The 18,698-nt window shown below is 47.7% G+C and overlaps 3 protein-coding genes across 5 annotated transcripts; 1 reads left to right on the top strand and 2 right to left on the bottom strand.

Moving 5' to 3' along the window:
- Nucleotides 1-3: 3 nt before the first annotated feature.
- On the bottom strand, nt 4-17,872 carry LOC118510647. 2 transcript variants are annotated; one of them, XM_036052767.1, is made up of 6 exons: nt 17,758-17,872; nt 17,444-17,601; nt 1,590-2,229; nt 1,174-1,324; nt 978-1,094; nt 4-866 (listed from the first exon to the last, which is right to left on the bottom strand). In XM_036052767.1, the coding sequence occupies exons 2-6, from the start codon at nt 17,459-17,461 to the stop codon at nt 749-751; spliced, it is 1,044 nt and encodes a 347-aa protein (XP_035908660.1). In that variant the 5' UTR covers nt 17,462-17,601; nt 17,758-17,872; the 3' UTR covers nt 4-748. The 2 variants fall into 2 exon arrangements, with proteins under 2 accessions (XP_035908660.1, XP_035908651.1); XM_036052758.1 differs by having other exon boundaries at nt 17,444-17,870.
- LOC118510641 lies at nt 574-3,800 on the top strand. Of its 2 annotated transcripts, none has more exons than XM_036052743.1 (3): nt 574-955; nt 2,291-2,421; nt 2,494-3,800. In XM_036052743.1, exons 2-3 carry the CDS (start codon nt 2,310-2,312, stop codon nt 3,429-3,431), a joined length of 1,050 nt encoding a protein of 349 aa, XP_035908636.1. In that variant the 5' UTR covers nt 574-955; nt 2,291-2,309; the 3' UTR covers nt 3,432-3,800. The 2 variants fall into 2 exon arrangements, with proteins under 2 accessions (XP_035908636.1, XP_035908627.1); XM_036052734.1 differs by having other exon boundaries at nt 782-1,063.
- Nucleotides 8,206-9,733, bottom strand: LOC118510672. Its single transcript, XM_036052825.1, has 2 exons — nt 9,205-9,733; nt 8,206-9,022 (listed from the first exon to the last, which is right to left on the bottom strand). Exons 1-2 carry the CDS (start codon nt 9,341-9,343, stop codon nt 8,259-8,261), a joined length of 903 nt encoding a protein of 300 aa, XP_035908718.1. The 5' UTR covers nt 9,344-9,733; the 3' UTR covers nt 8,206-8,258.
- Nucleotides 17,873-18,698: the final 826 nt, after the last annotated feature.

The following is an 18,698-nucleotide window of genomic DNA, read 5'->3' as shown; positions in this document are numbered from 1 at the left end:
GTGTTTGATTTTCTTCTTTTTTTTTTTTGGTACGCCCTTCTATTGCGTACAAAAGTCACTTAGTGGTTTTATTATGGCGCAACATTACAACTGCCCCAAGGCACTCCGTAAGATCTCTGCATATCTCTCTATCCCCCTCGCTCTGCAAACTCTGCAAAATATTCGTCAGGAGGCTACTATCTGGTAATTGAACGTTACTAGACATTTGATAACAAACTGCTTTTTGTTCCAAATTTAATTGGCGATTGTTAAAGAAAACGAGAACTCCAATGGAGTAAGTCCTATTTGCCCTCCAGAATAGCGGCAAGAAGCGGGCAGAGCACAGATGAAGTAGAGCTCCAACAGATGAAGCAGAGCTCTTTTGTTTTTATCCTTTTTTTGTTATCCTATTGGCGAAAGGTTGTTGAAGCAGCTTTGACAGAACCAGAACGAGAGAGAGAGAGAGAAAGAGAGAGAGAGAGACCTCTAGCCGAATGTCGCAAAATACGGACTTGAGTTCGACCTGCTACATATACACGCGCACACGAAACACGATTGGTACGAATTGGTACGCCTATGCTCCACATTTCGTTCAGTTTGGACATTGCGGTTCTAAGGGGGAGTTCACGTCCTTCGCTGCGTCCTTTGCTGTGTTGTCCTGAAGATTCTCGTTCATTCGACGCAATACGACACACAACGCAATCACACACTCACACACATTCACACATACCCACTCACACACATCCGCCCGCTGTCTGCAATGGCGCATTTAGTAGCAACGACATCTGTCGGCTGGGCAGTTGGACTTGAAGTTGAGACACTGGTCCAGACAGTATACATCGGCACCCTCGCGGCCTCGCAGCTCACCGATCGCTTCGCACGTTTGTCTGCAAACGGCAACGGAAACAAAAAGCACATATATCACATTACATCAACACGGTGCGCGGTGGGAAAGCTTTTGGGGACATAACTACAGGTAATATGGTGACGATACTTACGGACAGTGGCACACCGTTTCCGGACAGTTCGGTGGATAGCGTAGACAGTTGCTCTGGCACCAATCCTCCATCCCGATGAAGCTGCGGTAGGTTGCGGTCGGCAGGCACACCTGGTCCCTGCGTGGCATTAAACAGTGGTGATGGTTGGGGTAGTTTGTTTATTTGTTGATGTTGCTCGGGTTCTGGTGGATCTTACCGGATGATGAGTGGATACACGTTATCTGGCTTCGGATCACGGAAGTCCCGGTAGTACAGCAGGAACGGATTATTGTTGCCAACAAACAGTGGAGGCCGGCCTCCACCAGTATTGGACACGATGCTGATATCCGCACAGTTACGGAACGTTTCTTTGAAAACGAAACCAAAAACAAAACAAATGTGGAGAAAATTTTGGAAAAAAGAGCGTAAGACATTGCTTATTAAAAATTAATTCGTCGGGACACAATCAAACCATTCAACAATAAATCACTACTAAAAGTCAGGAGGTAGAATTTAAAACCCGTGTTGCATGTGACCTGCCGGGGGTATTGTGAAATCCGCGCTAGCTCTATCTGCTGCCTAAATGTATGTATAATGTATAAGGTTTTGCGTGACTACCTAAACGGCACTTACCTGGTCTACCGCAACCAACCGACTCGGTACCGTTGTCGCATCGTCCCCACATATTGCCGGTAAAGTACGTCCACTGCAGTACGCACTGCGTACAGCTAACGTACAGCGGTAGCTGCACACGGTACCGGAACACGTCCTTTTTCTTCGACTCGGGTGGGATGAAAAACCGAACCTCGCGCGTACCGGCCAGATACAGTGGATACCGGTCGAAGCATTCCTGTGTCGCTTCCGCTTGCGGATTATTGTTCGGGCAGAGGTACAGCTCGAACCGGCCCATATGATTGGCGGTCAGTTCGATCTCGACCTCGACCTCCTGGCCCGCTACGTAGCGACGCGATACAATACCCTTACCATACTCACCGCCCGCCTCGTGTGGTCTTGGCGATCGAAGATGGTACGCATCTCCGCACACACCACAGTTGCCCTGGTTCTGTTCCCACTGGACCGCGTACCCACCGCAAAACAGTTCGTTATCGTTGTAGTTGACCGGATTCGGAAAACCGAAGCGCCACATTGCATTGCGTGCCGGTGGTTCCATCATGCGTCCGTGACCTCGAACTTCCCGTGAAGTAGCGGCGACCAGCAGTATCGGGAGCAACCACCGGAACAGTGGTCGCACCCTGGATGCTTCCCAGCACATCTAGAAAACGGGAAGAAAGAATTGTTGATGAGTTCTGTCTGCTCTGGGCGCCATTTTGCAGGTTCACAATCCAACACGGAATGACGTTTCGCGTACTGTTCGGGATACTGTGGCTAGGGGCGCAGGCATTTCTAAGCCTGCACGGTGCATCCAGCGTAACTGATGAGGCCAGCCAAGTCACAGCACAACACGGTAAGAGTGATATAAGGAAGCGCAGGAGATCACACTACATTACTAACATATATGATTGGTGTTTGTTCTCAGTGGGTGAAAACTGTGAGCATCATACCACCACCACCAGCCAGTTCGAGGAGTACTTCGATATGGATCAAATCGGTAACAACCGGTCCGAACAGAACGTCGTCGATCTCACACTATTCGTGCAGGTACGCAACATGCAGGAAGAGTTGGCGATCCTTCTATCCGCAAGCAACCGCTCGCGTCAGCATCCAGACTACGGTCGAACGTACGAGGTTCGCATCAGCAACGTGTACACCGTCATCTACAAGGAAACGCTCCGGATGTCTGCCCATCACAGCCACAACTTTAACTTTTTCCCGGGCGAACAATTCCGACTTCGCATCCAGATCACTCGAGCCGGCCATATTACCGTGTCCATACCGGGCCTTCAGAAGTCACTCATTCTGACCGTACACGACGAACGACCGCCGATTGAAGTTTCGTACATTAGCTTCGGGTCCCGCATGAACGCATACCCGGTGACGTTCTACTTCAACTGCGTGGATGCAGCGCTAGGCAGCTCGACGCAACGGAAACTACCGATCGAAACCATTGATATGCAAGATTCGGAACTTCTGTCACGGGGCGACCAGCAATCGGCAACATCTTCACAATCGATGAACGATGCCGAGGAGGATATGCCACGCCGACCCGCCGATGACGACCATGACGAGCAGGACGAAGAATCGGGTGGTGGCGGTGGCGTTGGTGATGAAAGTAATGGACAACGGCAAGACTCATCCGGCGATCAGACCACCAAATGTCCCGTCTGTCCAAAGCCGGAAAAGTGTGAGGTAGTTGTGAAGGCATGCTCCGACACGTCCAAGGATCTGCTGATGCAAGCGTCCGGCACGGATAGCGAGAAGCAAAAGTATTTTTTCTACTTCAACGTTTACCTAAGCAGCAAGAACGAGAAAGGCACCAAGGTACCGGTGGCGGACGCCACCAATCAGATCGCATAGATCACCCGGGGACACACCTTCCCCAACGCACAAACCAAACTCCTCACATATCGAGCCCGTGCCTACTGCTCGAAAGCACTAGCGCAATGGCCGGCAAACAAATTACAAATCAAGTCTTATAGTCTTAAGCTAACTCCCTTTTAATCCTGATCACATCAACACGATCATCTGTACGGTGGACATCCCAAGAATGCTGGCAGGCTGTTAGAGCGGTCCCTCTCTCTCACTCTCTCTCTCTCTCTTTCTATTTATCGCACATCTCGCACATCTGCGTGGGTGTTGATGGCCGATGACGATGATGCTGAGAATGATGACATTATACTTTCAATAAATTCAAAAAGTATTTGCAGACTTGATCTCAATAGCATACCTCCGCCGATTCGATCAACGACCGCTCTTATCCGAACACGGACACGGTTCTATCAGTGCGCCCACTTTGGCAGCAGACACATGTGCTGTTGCTAATTTACTTTACGCTCGTCGGAATGTCATCAGAACCGGCTAGCGGTGGTGTGTTCTCGTGTTGCCCGGTGGATGTGGTTTCCAGCACCGAAAAGGTGAACGTGAAGCCAGACAAAAACATAAGAACGCCCAAGAACGTTCACCTTAAGCGACGACTCCTGCACCCTATTTTACACCCCCGGACTCCCCGAAGGAACCTCCAAAACAACCCGCGCACACACACACACGCACACGATCGAATGCAAATGTGCAGCGCGCTCGAGCGTAGCGGGCAGATAACGATAGCCAGGAACAAAACACCTCCACAACAGCCAAGCCCACACCAAGCATTCATAGAACATTTGTTCGATTTGATGTCCGAACCGGGAGCTAACCGCAGGAACCATCGGCGTTACGCAAAAAAAAGCACCACCAACCAACAACACCATGCTACACCAAGACGTGGCGAATGGTGCTTGGAGCCTGTCCCGGTGCGATCCAGAACGCGATGCCTAAATGTCAAGGACATTCGTGTATGCGGCCTCCGAAAAGGGCAATCGCGGTACTGCTTTATTGAGCTGTGCCTTTTTAGTGTTCGCTTCCCAGCTTATCACCGGGTGTCCACACACACACACACACACGGAGCATCAGTGCAACCGGAAGAACAAACCAGGCCATCTTGAAGCGTGCCGGAATGTCTAGAACCGAACGTCAAAATGGTAATTGGGTAGTGCGGGAAGGCACTTCACGGCAATCCTCAGGACCTCTTGATACTCTTGGGCAATTAGCAACATTTGTCTCGACAGAGATTGCCTGCGTTTGTGTGTGTGTGTGTGTACTTCATAAATCAGCTAGAACGCGGCGTCCGTCTGGACTGACGTTTTGGATGCCGTGCGCGAAAACCGACCCACGTCAAGTTTATCCTTAAGCGCAAGCGCTATATTGTTTCCGACTATTGGGAAGACACTTTACGGGGGCCGCAATATAGTAATAAAAAAGGGCAGCAATTCGCGCTCGATGTGTTAATTCCTCGTTTTGCTTACAGCCGTAAATATACCCCGTCGCCCTTCTTCCCCATCATTTTCCATCCCCCCGGTTTTGCCTCCACATCAAACCCCGATAAGGCCTGGACCAGGAGGCGATGTGGTTTGACATTTGCCGACGACGCCACTGCCGCCGGTGTCATTATTACGCCCGACGGTCGAACGTCCTCCAGGAGGCAGATGAGCCCTGTGCGAAGATGCGCAATCCAGCCGGGCCCATAAGAGGCAGCAGCAGTAAGGGCGAGAGATTATGGAAGGCTTTCGGTCGTAGTCTCCAAATGCGGGACCACAGAGCGAGACAGAAATAGAGAGAGAGAGAGAGAGAGATAGAGAGAGAGAGAGAGAGACGGAGAGAGAGAGAGAGAGGTACCACGGCAGACGCAGAGATTATCGAAGATGACCGATGCTGACAAGCGCATCACATCGCAGGTCCTATTTTTCATCCCATCCCTTCCGCTGCCGTGGAACCCGCCCAGTGGAAGGACACTGGAAGGAAACCGGGCCGAAACCGATGCGCGACATGTCAAATTGACCTTTTGTCCAGTTTCGCGTAGTAATCGAGCGGTATGCGCTAAAGGTTAAAAAGCTACCATGAGTTTTTTTATTACTGAAGATGGGAAGATTCTACACCCAACACACACACACACACACACGCGTACTGCCCTTTTGGCACTGGTCCTGCAACACCGTGAACCGGCGGATACTTTGTTAACTCCCCGAGGGCCCTTTCGTATGCGTAGCGAATCTTTTGTTTTGTCGCCAGGTCAACCCATAGATAAAGCGGGAGGGATAGCCGCGATGGCGGGGGATAAGGGCAGCGAAACGAGGGTGTTGATGGGAAACTGGGAAAAGCAGATCGCATCCTCGACATTAACACCGCGTTAAGTAATATCGTGCGAGACGAATGGTGGACGAATTGGTAAAACAGCGTGCCAGCTTGTACAGTGTGCTACACAAAGTAACGCGCGAGAGGTCGCAACCGTGGTAATAACACTGATAACGCATGCTATAGCAGCACCCTACATTTACACACAAACAATTGGATTGTATTTTAATAATAAAACCGGTCAATGGATTTTTTATCCTTCTTACTTATTATAAAAAAATCTTAAAAGTTCTTGACATTTGGTTGATTATATATGCTTACAAACTGTCTTCTTTTAAATAAGGGCGCTCATTTTCTATAGCCCCAATTATTTGGAATCACTTCCTGAGAGCTATTTACGATGAGGTAAGCACCTAAATTATTATTTAAAAAATAATTTGAAGCTATTTATATTAAGTCGTTAAGATCAATTGAAATATCGGAAACAATTCGCATCGAAATTTTATATCGGCCGAAGACCCAACAGATCAATCTATAGATAATAAATTACTTTAGAAAAATTAAAATTAAAAAAAAAACGAGAATGCAAATGATCTTTATATAAACGAAGTGAATATTTAATACTAATAAAATAGTTTATAGAGCCTTAAAACTCCACTAATTCTTCAAATTCTTCTTCTTCCTTAGCTTTCGCTGGCTTTCGAATTTATCCGTAGCTGAAAGTCGTAGGTTGGGATTTGATCCATGGGCTAGATGAGTCCTGCCGTGTGAAGACATCGTTTATATTTTATTTATTTATAGAAGCTTTGGGCCGTTGAGACCTCATTCGCCCTTTTAAACGTGTGTCACCATTATCACCTCGGTCACCAGGCTTCCCCCAGTATGATAAATAATATGAGATAAATGTAATATCACTGAGTTTCAGGCATATCAAACCAACTTAAAAAAAGTCCAAATCTCTTATTGCTCGGCTAGTCTGGCTGGTGCTCGGATCAGAACTTAGTGAAAAATCACATAATTTCTCATGAGCTTTTGAGTACAGCCACAAAAATTTAAGACTTATTAGATAGCAGAATATAGATTTTTTAAACTAGTGATAGTATTTATAAAGGTATAAAAAAAAACTTTCCAAAAATATGTATGTTTATACAAATACAATGGTATTTTTGATTAATAAGTATAAAAGACGAATATATAAAATAATAAATTCAATTTCAAAACTTCAAAGAAAATCAAGATTTCTCTTGAATAGTTAAAATTTGGTTTTTTCTTAGTAACATGAAAAAAAACCATTTTAAAAGGTATTGAACAAAAAAGTGCACATATTTCAATAAAATTTCCGAGAAGTAAAGATGTAGGGTGCGGCTATAGCAAGTGGTATCCAGTGTACAGTGCAGGACATCCTTTGTGACAATTTGACATTTGACCGTGCTGTGCGCGTGGTAAGGTGCATCGGATTTGCTGGTCAAGATAAGACGGTTACAGATATTGCTATTGTTCAGTCTTCGGTGGAGATATTCCACCGCTAACAATACACTGTATCCGTCATGTTTTGTTTGACATTTCGGGTTCAGCCTCCACCAGGATCAATTCGATTCCTTGCCATCGTCATCGGACGTTGTGCCCCATTTGTCGTGTTTTAATGCGTAACACACTATAGGACGTATCGACAGTAAGGTAAGTATGGTTTAACCTTTCGCACATCACTGTAGCAAGAAGCGGAGCACGTAAAACAAAACTACAAAAGCCAGCAAGCAGGAAGCCGAGGATCGAGGAACAGCGAGGTGGAACCGTGCAGTGGAAGCAGCACCATCAACATTGCATTTATTTTTGCACATGTTTCTGTAACGTCATAATGGGCTAGTAGAGCCAGGGCGGCTTAGTTCACCACACACGTCCATAAATAATGCCGACCGGCCACTTACTCCCGTTGCGCACTTCCATGTAGTCTCTGTGGCTTTTATATGGCACGACAAAACGCACCTCACGAGACAGGACTCTAGGCAAGGGCGTGGAGTAGCTTACGACCCGGGCAGAGAGGGTTCACGATGAGTGAACAATTACAACGACAAAACCAGCAGCGCACACCCTGTTTAAGGACGGGAAGATATGAAGATGTTTCATCGCTGCAGCGGACATTATTAAAGCACCTCGGCCCGCCATTACTTCCCGGTCGGCTCACCTGGCTCCCCGAACTTGACCTACGCGACGGTGTCTGACATTTTCGGGTCGTTCATTATGATTGAACGTGTTGGGTTGAGGAAGCGTAGGACCTTTAGCGCAGAATTACCATCGAATTATCGCAGACTTCCCATAGCGCAGACTAAAACAGTCTGATGGAAATAAGTATAAAGACACGACTTGTTTTTTTTTTCGCTGTTTATGACCAATCGGATCATGTCTAGCCTCCAAAACAACAGAAGACATTGCATAGCCCCGTCACTCTCGAAGTCATCGCCGAATGTTTTAGTTATGTACATGTTTATTATACGAAGAAACAAACTTAAAACGACGTCGCTAAACACCATCGTCGGTCGGTTTGCGTACACCACCGCCAGCAAGTACGTTCGATTTGGTCCGATTCTTCATCAGGTAGAGATTGAAGTAGAAGTAGTACTTTTGCTGCTCCAGATCGCCGTTCGCTGGTGACCCGTTCGAGTCTTTGGTGGTGTCAGCGCATGCCTTAACCACCACCTCACAGCGCTGCTTCGGACAGACGGGGCAGGACCCATCCTTTAGGGGTAGATTGGTCGGCGATCCTGCCGTCTCGGCAATCACCTCGATCGCCCTATACTGTGGCAAACCGCAGCCGAGAAAGAATCGGATCGGATAGGCGTTCATGCGGGACGAGAAGCTCACGTACTGTACGTCCAGGGCCTGCCGTTCGTCTACGACGGCGAGCAATGGTCGGCGCACGTTATCATTCACCAGGATGGTCAGATTGCCGTCCCGGCTAACGAGGAACCGTAGCTGGAAGCGATCCGCTGGGAACAGTTTGTCTGTCGGGCTGTGGTAGGCCTGCATCTTCAGTGTGTCCCGGTAGACCACCGTGTAGACATTCGTAAGCCTCATCTCGTAGGTACGTGCAAAGTCGGGATGTTGATAGGAGCGGTTCTGGCCGGACAGTAGAATGGCTAGCTCTTCCTGCCGGTTGCTTACCAGGACTGTGAAGCTAACGTTCAGGAGATAGTTGGTGGACGGTTCGTTTCCAATGTCCGCCAGTGCGAAGTACTCGTCGAAGGTGCCCGACGTGACCGTGTGCTCCAGACAGTTCGTTGGCACTTTAATCCCAGTCGCACACACACAGTCGGACATGCAAAAGCGTGACATTTAATTAGTGTCATGTTGATTGTGTTCCCGTTCCTGGGCGTTCATTGGGTTTTGGGACTTCGTGCACCTGCCGCCTCAGGACAGGTGTAGAAGGCGACCAGGGACTACACAAAACAAGGAATCAGAACTTTACCATCATCGTCCGGTGAGCTGGATGCGTCGGTTGCCCTCGCCACCAAGATGCCGTTAGGTTGATGCGGTCCGAACAGTGCTATTTCGCCCATCAGCAGTGGAATGATTAATTTCCCCAAAAAGCCCCAACTGCCCAACATGGCTCGCCGCACAAGGAAGAGATACACAGCACAGCAAAACAGAAGACACCCGTGATTGTGTGTGTCCACTACGGTGAACAAATAAATTAAGCCACGATTTGAATAAATCTTTGATTTTCTCGCCAACCGCTCCAAAGTTGGTTTCGTCGTTCTCCTCCCCCCTTGGGTGACCCGAAAAACGCAACAAGACACACTTAATCTCTCCGCGGCCCAAAAGGTTCTGCCCGCTTTTTTTCTTCTTCTCCGTCCTCTGTTTTGTTGCAAAAACTCCCGAATCTCGGACTAAAACACAGAATAAGGTCTAAAGAGCGCCCCGGCGGGGATGATACGCGCACGCCTCAGCCTCACCACGTACTGAGCGCCCGCGACTTCAACGCGCGGCCTCAGAAGTGAATGTTCTTGGTGAGATGGGCCAGCTGACGGGAGAAAGGGGTCTGGGTTTTTGCATAATACTGTGATTACGATATCACCACCGCCGACGTATATACGCGCGATAGCGCCAACAGATGGAGGTCATCGCTTTGGCGAGGCTGGTAGGATTTGTTGCGGAAGTGTCCAGAAAAGTCGCCGGACTGTGGGCCGCCAATGTCCCGGACCCCCACAGTACCCAACACTGACAGGCTTATCGGCAACGACTCAGGAAATGGGATGTGTGATATGTGCCTGACCAGCTGAGCTATAAAGGGCTGCTGCCATCTTCTCCACGGGACTTGGATTTACTGTCGCGCGATTTCTTGCCTTGCCTATCGGTGTCCCTGTCATTTGCTGTGGAGTTGTCGGAGTTCTCCAACAAATTTGTGCTCTTAAGGCTTACTCTGGTCTATCTAATTGTAAACCTGATGACGGCATTTCGGTGCTTCGGTCACGGAATATCTGCCGGGTCATTGTGCCGTGGACGAAACTGCACAACAAATCAAGTGAATCCCTCGTAAATCATGGACGGATAGAAGTTCGGAGCAGCCATTTGCATGCAAAATGGAGGCATTAACGGACCCTGTCTCATGACGCTTTACATTTGATAACGCCATCAACTCCATGTGTGTGTGTCGTTCTGTTTTGATTTGCAGTGCTAATGATAATCGCTTTCATTAACTTAATGTATGGGATGTCCATTTTTGGGAAAGTTCCCGTGCTCCGGCGCGCAGCAAAGAACGTGAGCTTATTTAGGGACTTATCAGCAAAAACAGCACCACCGTACGTACATCAAACCACAACACCGCCTGCTGGCCTGTCAGGTCTGAGCCTTGCGAATTAGAAAGGCATCGCGGTGGAACAGGATTGGCCCATGGGAGGAACTTCGCGGTTGACACGCGATATCTGGAGCAGCGTCACGGTTGACTTTTTTTGTTGCTGTTGTCGTTGCTCCGAATGTTTGTTTGTTGCTGTTTTGCCCAATCGAGCCAATTAATGCAACAATTAATCAATAGCGCAAATGTCAATCCCTTCGTGTCGCTGACAGCTTGACGACGCCGAAGTTTAAGGACAAGGACAGCTTTTTAAGAACTCTGGAAAGGTGGAAAAATTGGAGTGGTGGTTCTGGTGTGAAACCGTTCTTGGTGAAACTGGTGAGCCGGTAAGCAGCCAAAGTACTGCACAAGATGTAAACATGCGGACAATCATTGTATATGTCAGCCAGGCACGACATCGATCAATAATCGCATTGTGCGTTAAATGTTAAGGACAATGGAGCATACCGTAAAGGATGTCTCCATGTTTTGTTTTCGGGATTTATTAAGGATCAGGTCTGGGGCTTCCACGACCGGGCGACAGCCACTCATGCTCCCGTCAATCAACGATCGATAAAGTTCAGCCGTTACGGGGCCGTTAACCCAAAAAAAAAATTGCCAAATCGACGGCCCTCCAAGCGAGTACCTGCCTGCTGTACCAGGATCGTAAATTCCTTAAAGGTCGCTAACCTAAATATCAAGGTCATTTTGTGTATCAATCTTGCTTAGCGCATGGAGATCTGTTCCTGCTTCACGCACTCCCGATTTTGTGGCGAGAAGCAAACACCATCCACCTCAGCAAAAACCCATTTATCTCCCATCCGCTCCAACAGTGGTCGCCGGCTTCTCAGCCGGTATTATTATAATATTAGATTATAAAGTCGCCCGTGATGCTCTCGTGTTGGGATTGCGTGCCGAGAGACGATCACGATTTATGCTAATTATGTGATCTTTCACGCAAACAAAAAAAAAACCACTCGCCAACGGGACGAAATCAATCCTCCGCTTCATTTACTGTCAAATGGTGCCTTAATAACGACAACAATCAAATCCAATATGTCATGTCCATTTTCGTATCGCCGGCAAGAGTACAAGTAGGTCCAACAGCTGAGCAAAAAGGAAAGAAAAGATAACTCGCATCCTCAGACATCCGACGCTGAGAACGAGGGGACGGACTGCCGTGCAGCTGGTAATTTAAATATTAAATGATTATTTTCTTTCGCCAGCCATGTCCAAAAATAGTACCACCCGGTCCTCTAGAGAGGACCTCCGAAGGCACCGGACGAACGGGGTGACGTTGCTGTCGTTACGACCATTTGACAAATTTGATTTGATGATCGCGGAATGGGTTTTAGTACCTTTAACTTTTACGGCAGTATAAGGCGAAGTTTTTAAAGGCGCGCCAATCAGTATGCCTGGCGATACACGCGCGTCCTACCAAAAGCTGCTGCTGGAGATCTGGAGTATGACGAAATACAGAACAGAACGTACGCGATGTACAAACCCCATCGATAAGCCACTTGACTTTTTGCTCTGATCTTATGTACTGCCGGCGACTCCCACTACCTCCGGTTGCAGTTCGCACTCGGCAGGATACAGCTTCCCGATCTTCCACAATATCTCTTTCAAGCGATCGAACGCTTTAATACGGTTTAGGTTGGCATGCTCTTGTTTTATGATCTTATTCTCCCCGCCGCACCAAGGTTTGCCAGCCGATCCAGGCAAACGCAATTATGAGGACTTGCAAACTCACCTTAAGTTGCACCCTCCCTACTCTCCCCGTTGCAGAGCTCCCCCCCCCCCCCCTCCCGGTTCAGCTAAAGGTGAGCAGAACGGTTCTGGCCGGATATTCTGGAATCAAGAACAATATAACTTTTGGCATTAAACGGCATTCTGCGGTTGCTTGTGCATTTCGAATCGCACGGAACGCATGCGATAAGGTTACTCCCAGAGAATGTGGGATAAGATCACACGCGAAGGCAACCAAACAAAAAAAAAACAGGATCACCAATCAGAATGGGATTTGTTGGGCAGGCAGGATGGGCGCCGGCAGGACGGCTTTCAAGCATCGAAAGACACCGAGGGGCCGGGTGACATTTCCATGAATGCCTGGGGTCCACAAAAGTGATGACGCTGACAGCCAGGCTATTGGCACGGGAACTGGTTTATATTAAAAAAAAAAAGTGTATGTATATTGACATCCACCGCGCATCGGTTTTCAGCATTTTTAATGTGCCCGGTTTCTTTTTTGTTGATGTTTGGGCTTTTGGGCGTCCAGAGAGTCCAGAGATCCTGAGACAGGGAGACTGGATCTGGTTTCGTGGAGTTTGCCGGACGGCTACAGCAGCTACATTCCATGGGCAAACACGAAGGAGACGGACGCGCGGACATTGTTAAGCTGGGGATAAGCGAATCGAGAATTGCACCTGACAGGTCGTCTGTTTGTGTGAAGAATTTTGACGGATCGTTTGCTTTCGATTATCGGCCAGAATAGAATCGTTTACCGGTGCTGACGGTTTTGCTCAGGTTTAGATTTGGACGCTGCTACCGCTCATGCTTAACAAACGATTGATTACACGTAGGCTGACATTTAGCGGACACACAAGCTATAAACCTGATCTGAGATGACGTGAGATTCTAGGTTCCGGTGTGGCGTCCTAGAATAATCCGCCAATAAAGCCAAAATGCTACATGAGATACATTTCAATGTAGAGACCCTCGCGGAGAGTAGGAAATGGATAGCTACACCTCACTAAAATTTAATAGCTATCCGTGGTCCGATAGTAACGCGTTCAGGGGGACCTCCTACTATTAGCAGCACGGGGACCCTCCAAGCGCATTAATGGTTGGAGTCGGCCATAACATTGTCCCACTTTCCCGATGGTGTTGCGATGTTTGTGCGAGGTGTCCTCCCTTTCCTTATCTTCTTTTCCCTGTACCACCGAGCGTTCCTGAGAATCTTTCTTCAGATTAAAATATGCGCAGAAAGTAGTGACCCCACGCGGTATATCCACATTCGGTACCGTCGATCACGGTGGCTGTATAATCGATAACGGGCAACGACATCAAACTAATAACTTTTAAATAGATGCGAAGTGATGACGATCGCGCACGAGCGCTCACGCCGTATCAACACCAAGATCTATCCCGATACAAATGATCTCATCTGCCGGGATCTTCCTAACGCTGGGTACATGTTTCTGGGGCGGCAAACGATCAGATTCTCGAGCCTAACGTGACTGACCAGCCATATCTCCCTGGTGTGTGTGTGTGTGTATGTGCTTAATCTCAAAGACAAATACTACCCCCCCCGAAAAAAAAAATTCGCGCCAACTCAGCCAGGGCACATCAGTGGAAGAGTAGTAGGGTGAAGGAATAGGTGGCAAAGTTTGGCTGCTCATTACCATACAAATTTGCTCGTGTTAGGTCTCCTTTCTCTCCTTGCTCGGGATTCTGTTTTGTTTGATTCTCCGCACCGTTCGATATCGATTTTTAAGACAGACCTACATTCGCTTTCGCCCCATAAAATGCTTTTTTCGGAGGTTCCGAACCGAACTCCCGCGACATTCACGGGCCACACCACGTACATTCCTATCGCGGATAGTGCGCCGTTTAAAATACCAAAGCTCACTTCCGTGCTGGGCAGCAAAGAAGGCGAACCTTACGCCGTGCGACCAGACCCGGGTCCTCTCTCCCTCTCTCTCTGGACCTCGAGGAGGACCTGGTGCGTTGGACGCTGTGGACGCTCTAGACGCACGGTACCGCGCAGTATTGTAATAATATTTTTTGAAAAATGTCAGTCGCCGGATCAATGAACGCGAAATATGTGCGCACCGACACGTCACACGGCTGATGTAAGGGGAAATGTAAATTTTTTTAATCTCTCGCGGAAGGATTTGCATCTGCTTATAGTACTTGGTACTGGATGGTTTCCCATCCCAAAACAGCTCGCCAACCAACGGTACCGATTCTTTCAGCAGTCCGTGACCCCAAACGCGATCCCGGCCTAATCGGATCAGGTAGAAACCTTCTTTTTTTTTATTGGCTTTCATTGGGTATTCCGTCTTCAATTTTTTTTTTTTTTTTGAGGAAGCGCAAGAGAAATTAATCACCTCGCCGCAATCGTGGTCGTCAAGCGCGGTCGCCAGCAGTGCGTGAGTAATTGGGGACTGCAAACCAAATGTCAACCAAGCGCACGCCCGCCCGCTATCACTTTCATTCTATTTGCGCCCCTTAAACCTGCACATCCGCTGCGCACGTCACCTGTACCATACCGGCGACACCGTCTCGGGACGTGCCCGACGTGCTGGACGTGCAGGTCGCGATTTCGATCACCAATGTGCATGGGCAATAAAATCGACGTTGACACTGCAATGCCGCCAAGTGACGTGTTAGGGGAGGTGGGGGGCGGGGGTTGTGGGATGGATGGGTCAACCAAATTTCTAACAGTTTCGTACAATGTGCTCCAAACTTTTCGGTACTGTCCGGTGCCGCGTGAATCACGATATTTGTAAATGCGTGCGTTACTTCTATGATGACAAATCGAATGACGGCTTATGAGAGAGAGAGAGAGAGATGCGTACACTGTTTGACATTGTACAGTGAGTAATTTGCATAGATGGGTGTGAACAAAAGGAGCATTGCATTGTAAGTAGTTACACATCGCCGAGTTGCAGACGAGAACATCAGAGAGCAAGGGTCCGGATACGGGGAAAAGGAAATGCCTGTGGAAGGTGAAGCATTTTGGAGATTGCTCTGCGAGCAGTATGAAGCAATAGAGTATGGGTCAGTAAAAAAATACTCCAAACGGCATGACATCACTTCTTTCTTTATATTGTAGACCAGGAGTCTTTATATTGTAGACCAGGTCAATTCTAGCCAACTAAGTTGACAATAAGAACCAAGCTAATAGTAGGAATTTCTCGCAACAAAGTTGCTGGTAAAATCTTGACTGGGCTGTGTCCCTTGATATTAAACCAGATCTTGATAACTAGGCAAGTCTGTCAAGATAGATCATGCAGAGGAGTGTATACATGATGGTTTACCCTCATGCCTGAGTCTCTGATTTTTAAGTCAGAATTCTGAGCCAAACATTCAACCAGATATATAGTAGAATCTCATCTGGGCCGTTCCCCTATAGTGAGGACTGACTATCCAACTATGCAGTATCAATAAGTCTAGTAAGCCAGAATGGCAGACGTGACCTTAAGAGGTCGTTAGGCCAGGAAAGACGAAGATATAGCAGAATTGGTAATCGAAAATACTCGCGACCAAGTATCTGGATAAATCTTGGTTGAGCTGTGTCCTGTCCTGAACCTAGTAGGGATTTGAGGGTTTTCAGGACTCTGAGCTTATTTGTCAACTATAACCAACTCATCAGACATTAGCGACAAGGTAGCTAGTAGAATCGGTGATGGGAATTTCTCGTAGGCCAAGTCTCTGGTTAAATCTCAAACTAGACTATGTTTCGTCCTTGATCAAACACCAGCCCTTGGTAACTAGTCTAAGCGCGTAGGTAGTCAAACCTTGCAGCAAGCAGGTAACCTAAACATGGGAGGAAGTTCTGATTTTATTATTCTAATCCTGGCGCCAACCTCCAGATATCGAGCGTGAGTCTCTGCCCCTGCTCCCACTCCAAAACGCAATTGGATTCCATTACGAGAAACAATTAAGGTTGACTATAGCACGATGAGAAAACACCCCTGCGAACGAAAGTGTCACTTGCCACAGTACGGAGAGAAATGTATTTTAAATAAACACTCGCACGTGTCACGATTCGTAGATTGCGTTTTCGGTCGGGTCCTAGTGCCCTGTCCCAGGGCGGACAGTGTCCCATAGACGAAATTTATGGGGTGTTGATCGCATGTGTGTGTGTGTGTATCGATCGTTTGACCAGTATTGTCACTACGATAGGTTTATCAGCTTGCATCACTCACACTACGTCTACGCTGTGCAGCTAAATGGCTGTGGCCACTGTCGCTGGAATCACTGGCTGGAATGCAATGTGTGCGAAGGGTGCGCAAACGGTAATGCTAGTATAAAACCACCGAAACAGGGTCGGTGTCATTACGTTCGGTACATTTTAATCAATCCCTGCCACCGTTGCCGGGTCTGTCGCCTTCGGATTGCAATACGCGCACGGCGACGCGCGTCCAAGGCAACACACCGAGGATGAAGTCGTGCCAAAGGAAATGTAGCCGAGAGCGGTAATAGAGCGGGATCAAGAGAGAGTGAGCGAGAGCGCGACATAGTGTAGGTGGCATCTCTCTTTGCGCTGGGACATATGCAATTTGAGCGAAATGATTATCAGTCAACGGATGACTCCCTAATGACTCCGATCGATCGATCAATCTAGCGAGATATATGGAGCAGTGTCGGGCGTTAAATAGCCACTCGTCTACCAACAAAGCGTCCGATCGGATAACTACAATGGCGTGAAAATCTATTATATAGACACAATTATCGGAAGCAAAGCATAGCAATTAGGCAGCGAAAAAAAAATAAACTTCAGATATCGAAAATTCTTGTCTTCGCCTCCGGATTCCAGAGCGCCCAGAGTCCTTATCGTAATCCTGGCGTGATAAAGGTGATGTGTGCATTAAGATGCGATCAGTCACTAGTTTAAACTCGATGGTCGATGGTTTACGGGCACAAGCAATTGAATACACACCGAGGTGTTGCGATGCCATTTGATGCTTGGCCGTTAGAATTTGATTGATTGCAGAACTTTGATTTCTGTATCCCGATCCCGATTCTGGAGCTGCACTATTCACACACACACACCATAAATCGGATGTTAACTTGCACTTGTCAGAGGAACATTTGGGATTTGGTTTTAAAAATAAAATTAAGAACTTCATCTAGCATCTCCTACCTCTGCGATCTGGATCATCGAAAAGCTTCTTGCTAATTCTCGACGCTCGTCTTTACTTGCTGGCTCGAGTATGGTTCACACGCACTTCACACACCACAATGCATTAAGAAAATAGAATAGAATGTTTTTTTTTTGCCGGAAAATGTTCCAAAACAAATCTGGAAAACAAATTTTCTTTGAGAATTCTTGACGATTTCGCACTAGGATTCTTGACGATTCGGGACGAGGATTTTTATCGATTCTAGACGAGATGATTGTCTAGCCAAAGAAAAAAAAACTAGGACGAAAGTAAATCAAAAACCGTTTCGTAGTACCGCGATCCTATAACAACAAAATGCCGAAAAATCCCGACGTAGACTTGGGCGAGCGCGCGCGCGCGTCCGCTCTCGTGAACTTGGAGCTTCCCTCGTGGATAGCAAAATTTAAACTGATCCATTCGAGCAGCCGGCCGACTGTCTTTATTTTTTTCGATCACACCCCAAACCTCCACCAATCCAACCCCTACTTCATCAACCAACCCCCTCCCCACCCCCCTTTTTCCCCTTCGTTTCCCCTCCTCTAGCCTTCAACTCGCTCCTTCGCGTTTCCCCTACTTCACCTACCTCGCCTCTACCGATCGATCGCTTCCACATGTCGATCCTCTTCTTCGAACGGTGTGTTTTTTTTTTTTTGTTGGTTTGAGTTGCTGTCTTTTGCTTTCCTTCGATTTCGCACCCCCCCATACGGTCGGTTAGATTGGCGCGGTTTTTCGCCACGATTGCGTGTCGCCCGTGTTTACTTTGTGCCGCTTACCATCGGGGCAAAAATTGCTCATCCTTATGGGTCAATACATTAATGGAGCCAATTGATTAAATCCCTGTTTGGCGTTTGCTGTGATCCGTTTAAACAAGTCGACTGGGAGGGAGGGGGTCCCCAAAACGAACTCACTTATGGGATTCTACCGAGCTAAAGTCAATATTTTCTGTTCTGATTATGTTGAACCTTCGGACATTCAATGTCTTGGTACTTGAGCCGGTTAATGACTGTTTATCCTATTTTAACTTTTTTTTTTTTCATCCAGGCTTTCATCTCCAAATCCACCACCCGAAATCTCACCACACAACAGGCCAAAGAATCTTGGGCACGCGATTACCGAACGTACAGGGCTGAATACCGTCCCGGTAGCGAGACTCGCTTTGGGATAACGACGTCGGGAAGTCGGTTCGATTGAACCAGGCCACCGTGGGGAGGCCAACAAAAAATACAGGAACAAGAA

This window comes from Anopheles stephensi, chromosome X, assembly GCF_013141755.1.
Source record: "Anopheles stephensi strain Indian chromosome X, UCI_ANSTEP_V1.0, whole genome shotgun sequence".
Lineage (NCBI taxonomy): Eukaryota > Metazoa > Arthropoda > Insecta > Diptera > Culicidae > Anopheles > Anopheles stephensi.
The sequence above is the reverse complement of the archived record's forward strand: the minus strand, read 5'-3'. Positions and strand labels throughout refer to the sequence as shown.

Bases quoted from the DNA above. Each gene is read 5' to 3' on its own strand.
- LOC118510641 (XM_036052734.1), top strand. The intron at 2,422-2,493 runs GTAAGAGTGATA...GTTTGTTCTCAG, and splicing joins CCAAGTCACAGCACAACACG to TGGGTGAAAACTGTGAGCAT.
- LOC118510672 (XM_036052825.1), bottom strand. From the start codon at position 9,343: ATGTTGGGCAGTTGGGGCTTTTTGGGGAAATTAATCATTCCACTGCTG. The intron at 9,023-9,204 runs GTAAAGTTCTGA...CTGGGATTAAAG, and splicing joins CAGCTCACCGGACGATGATG to TGCCAACGAACTGTCTGGAG.
- LOC118510647 (XM_036052767.1), bottom strand. The intron at 1,095-1,173 runs GTAAGATCCACC...AATGCCACGCAG, and splicing joins GTGTATCCACTCATCATCCG to GGACCAGGTGTGCCTGCCGA. The intron at 867-977 runs GTAAGTATCGTC...TGCCGTTTGCAG, and splicing joins GAAACGGTGTGCCACTGTCC to ACAAACGTGCGAAGCGATCG.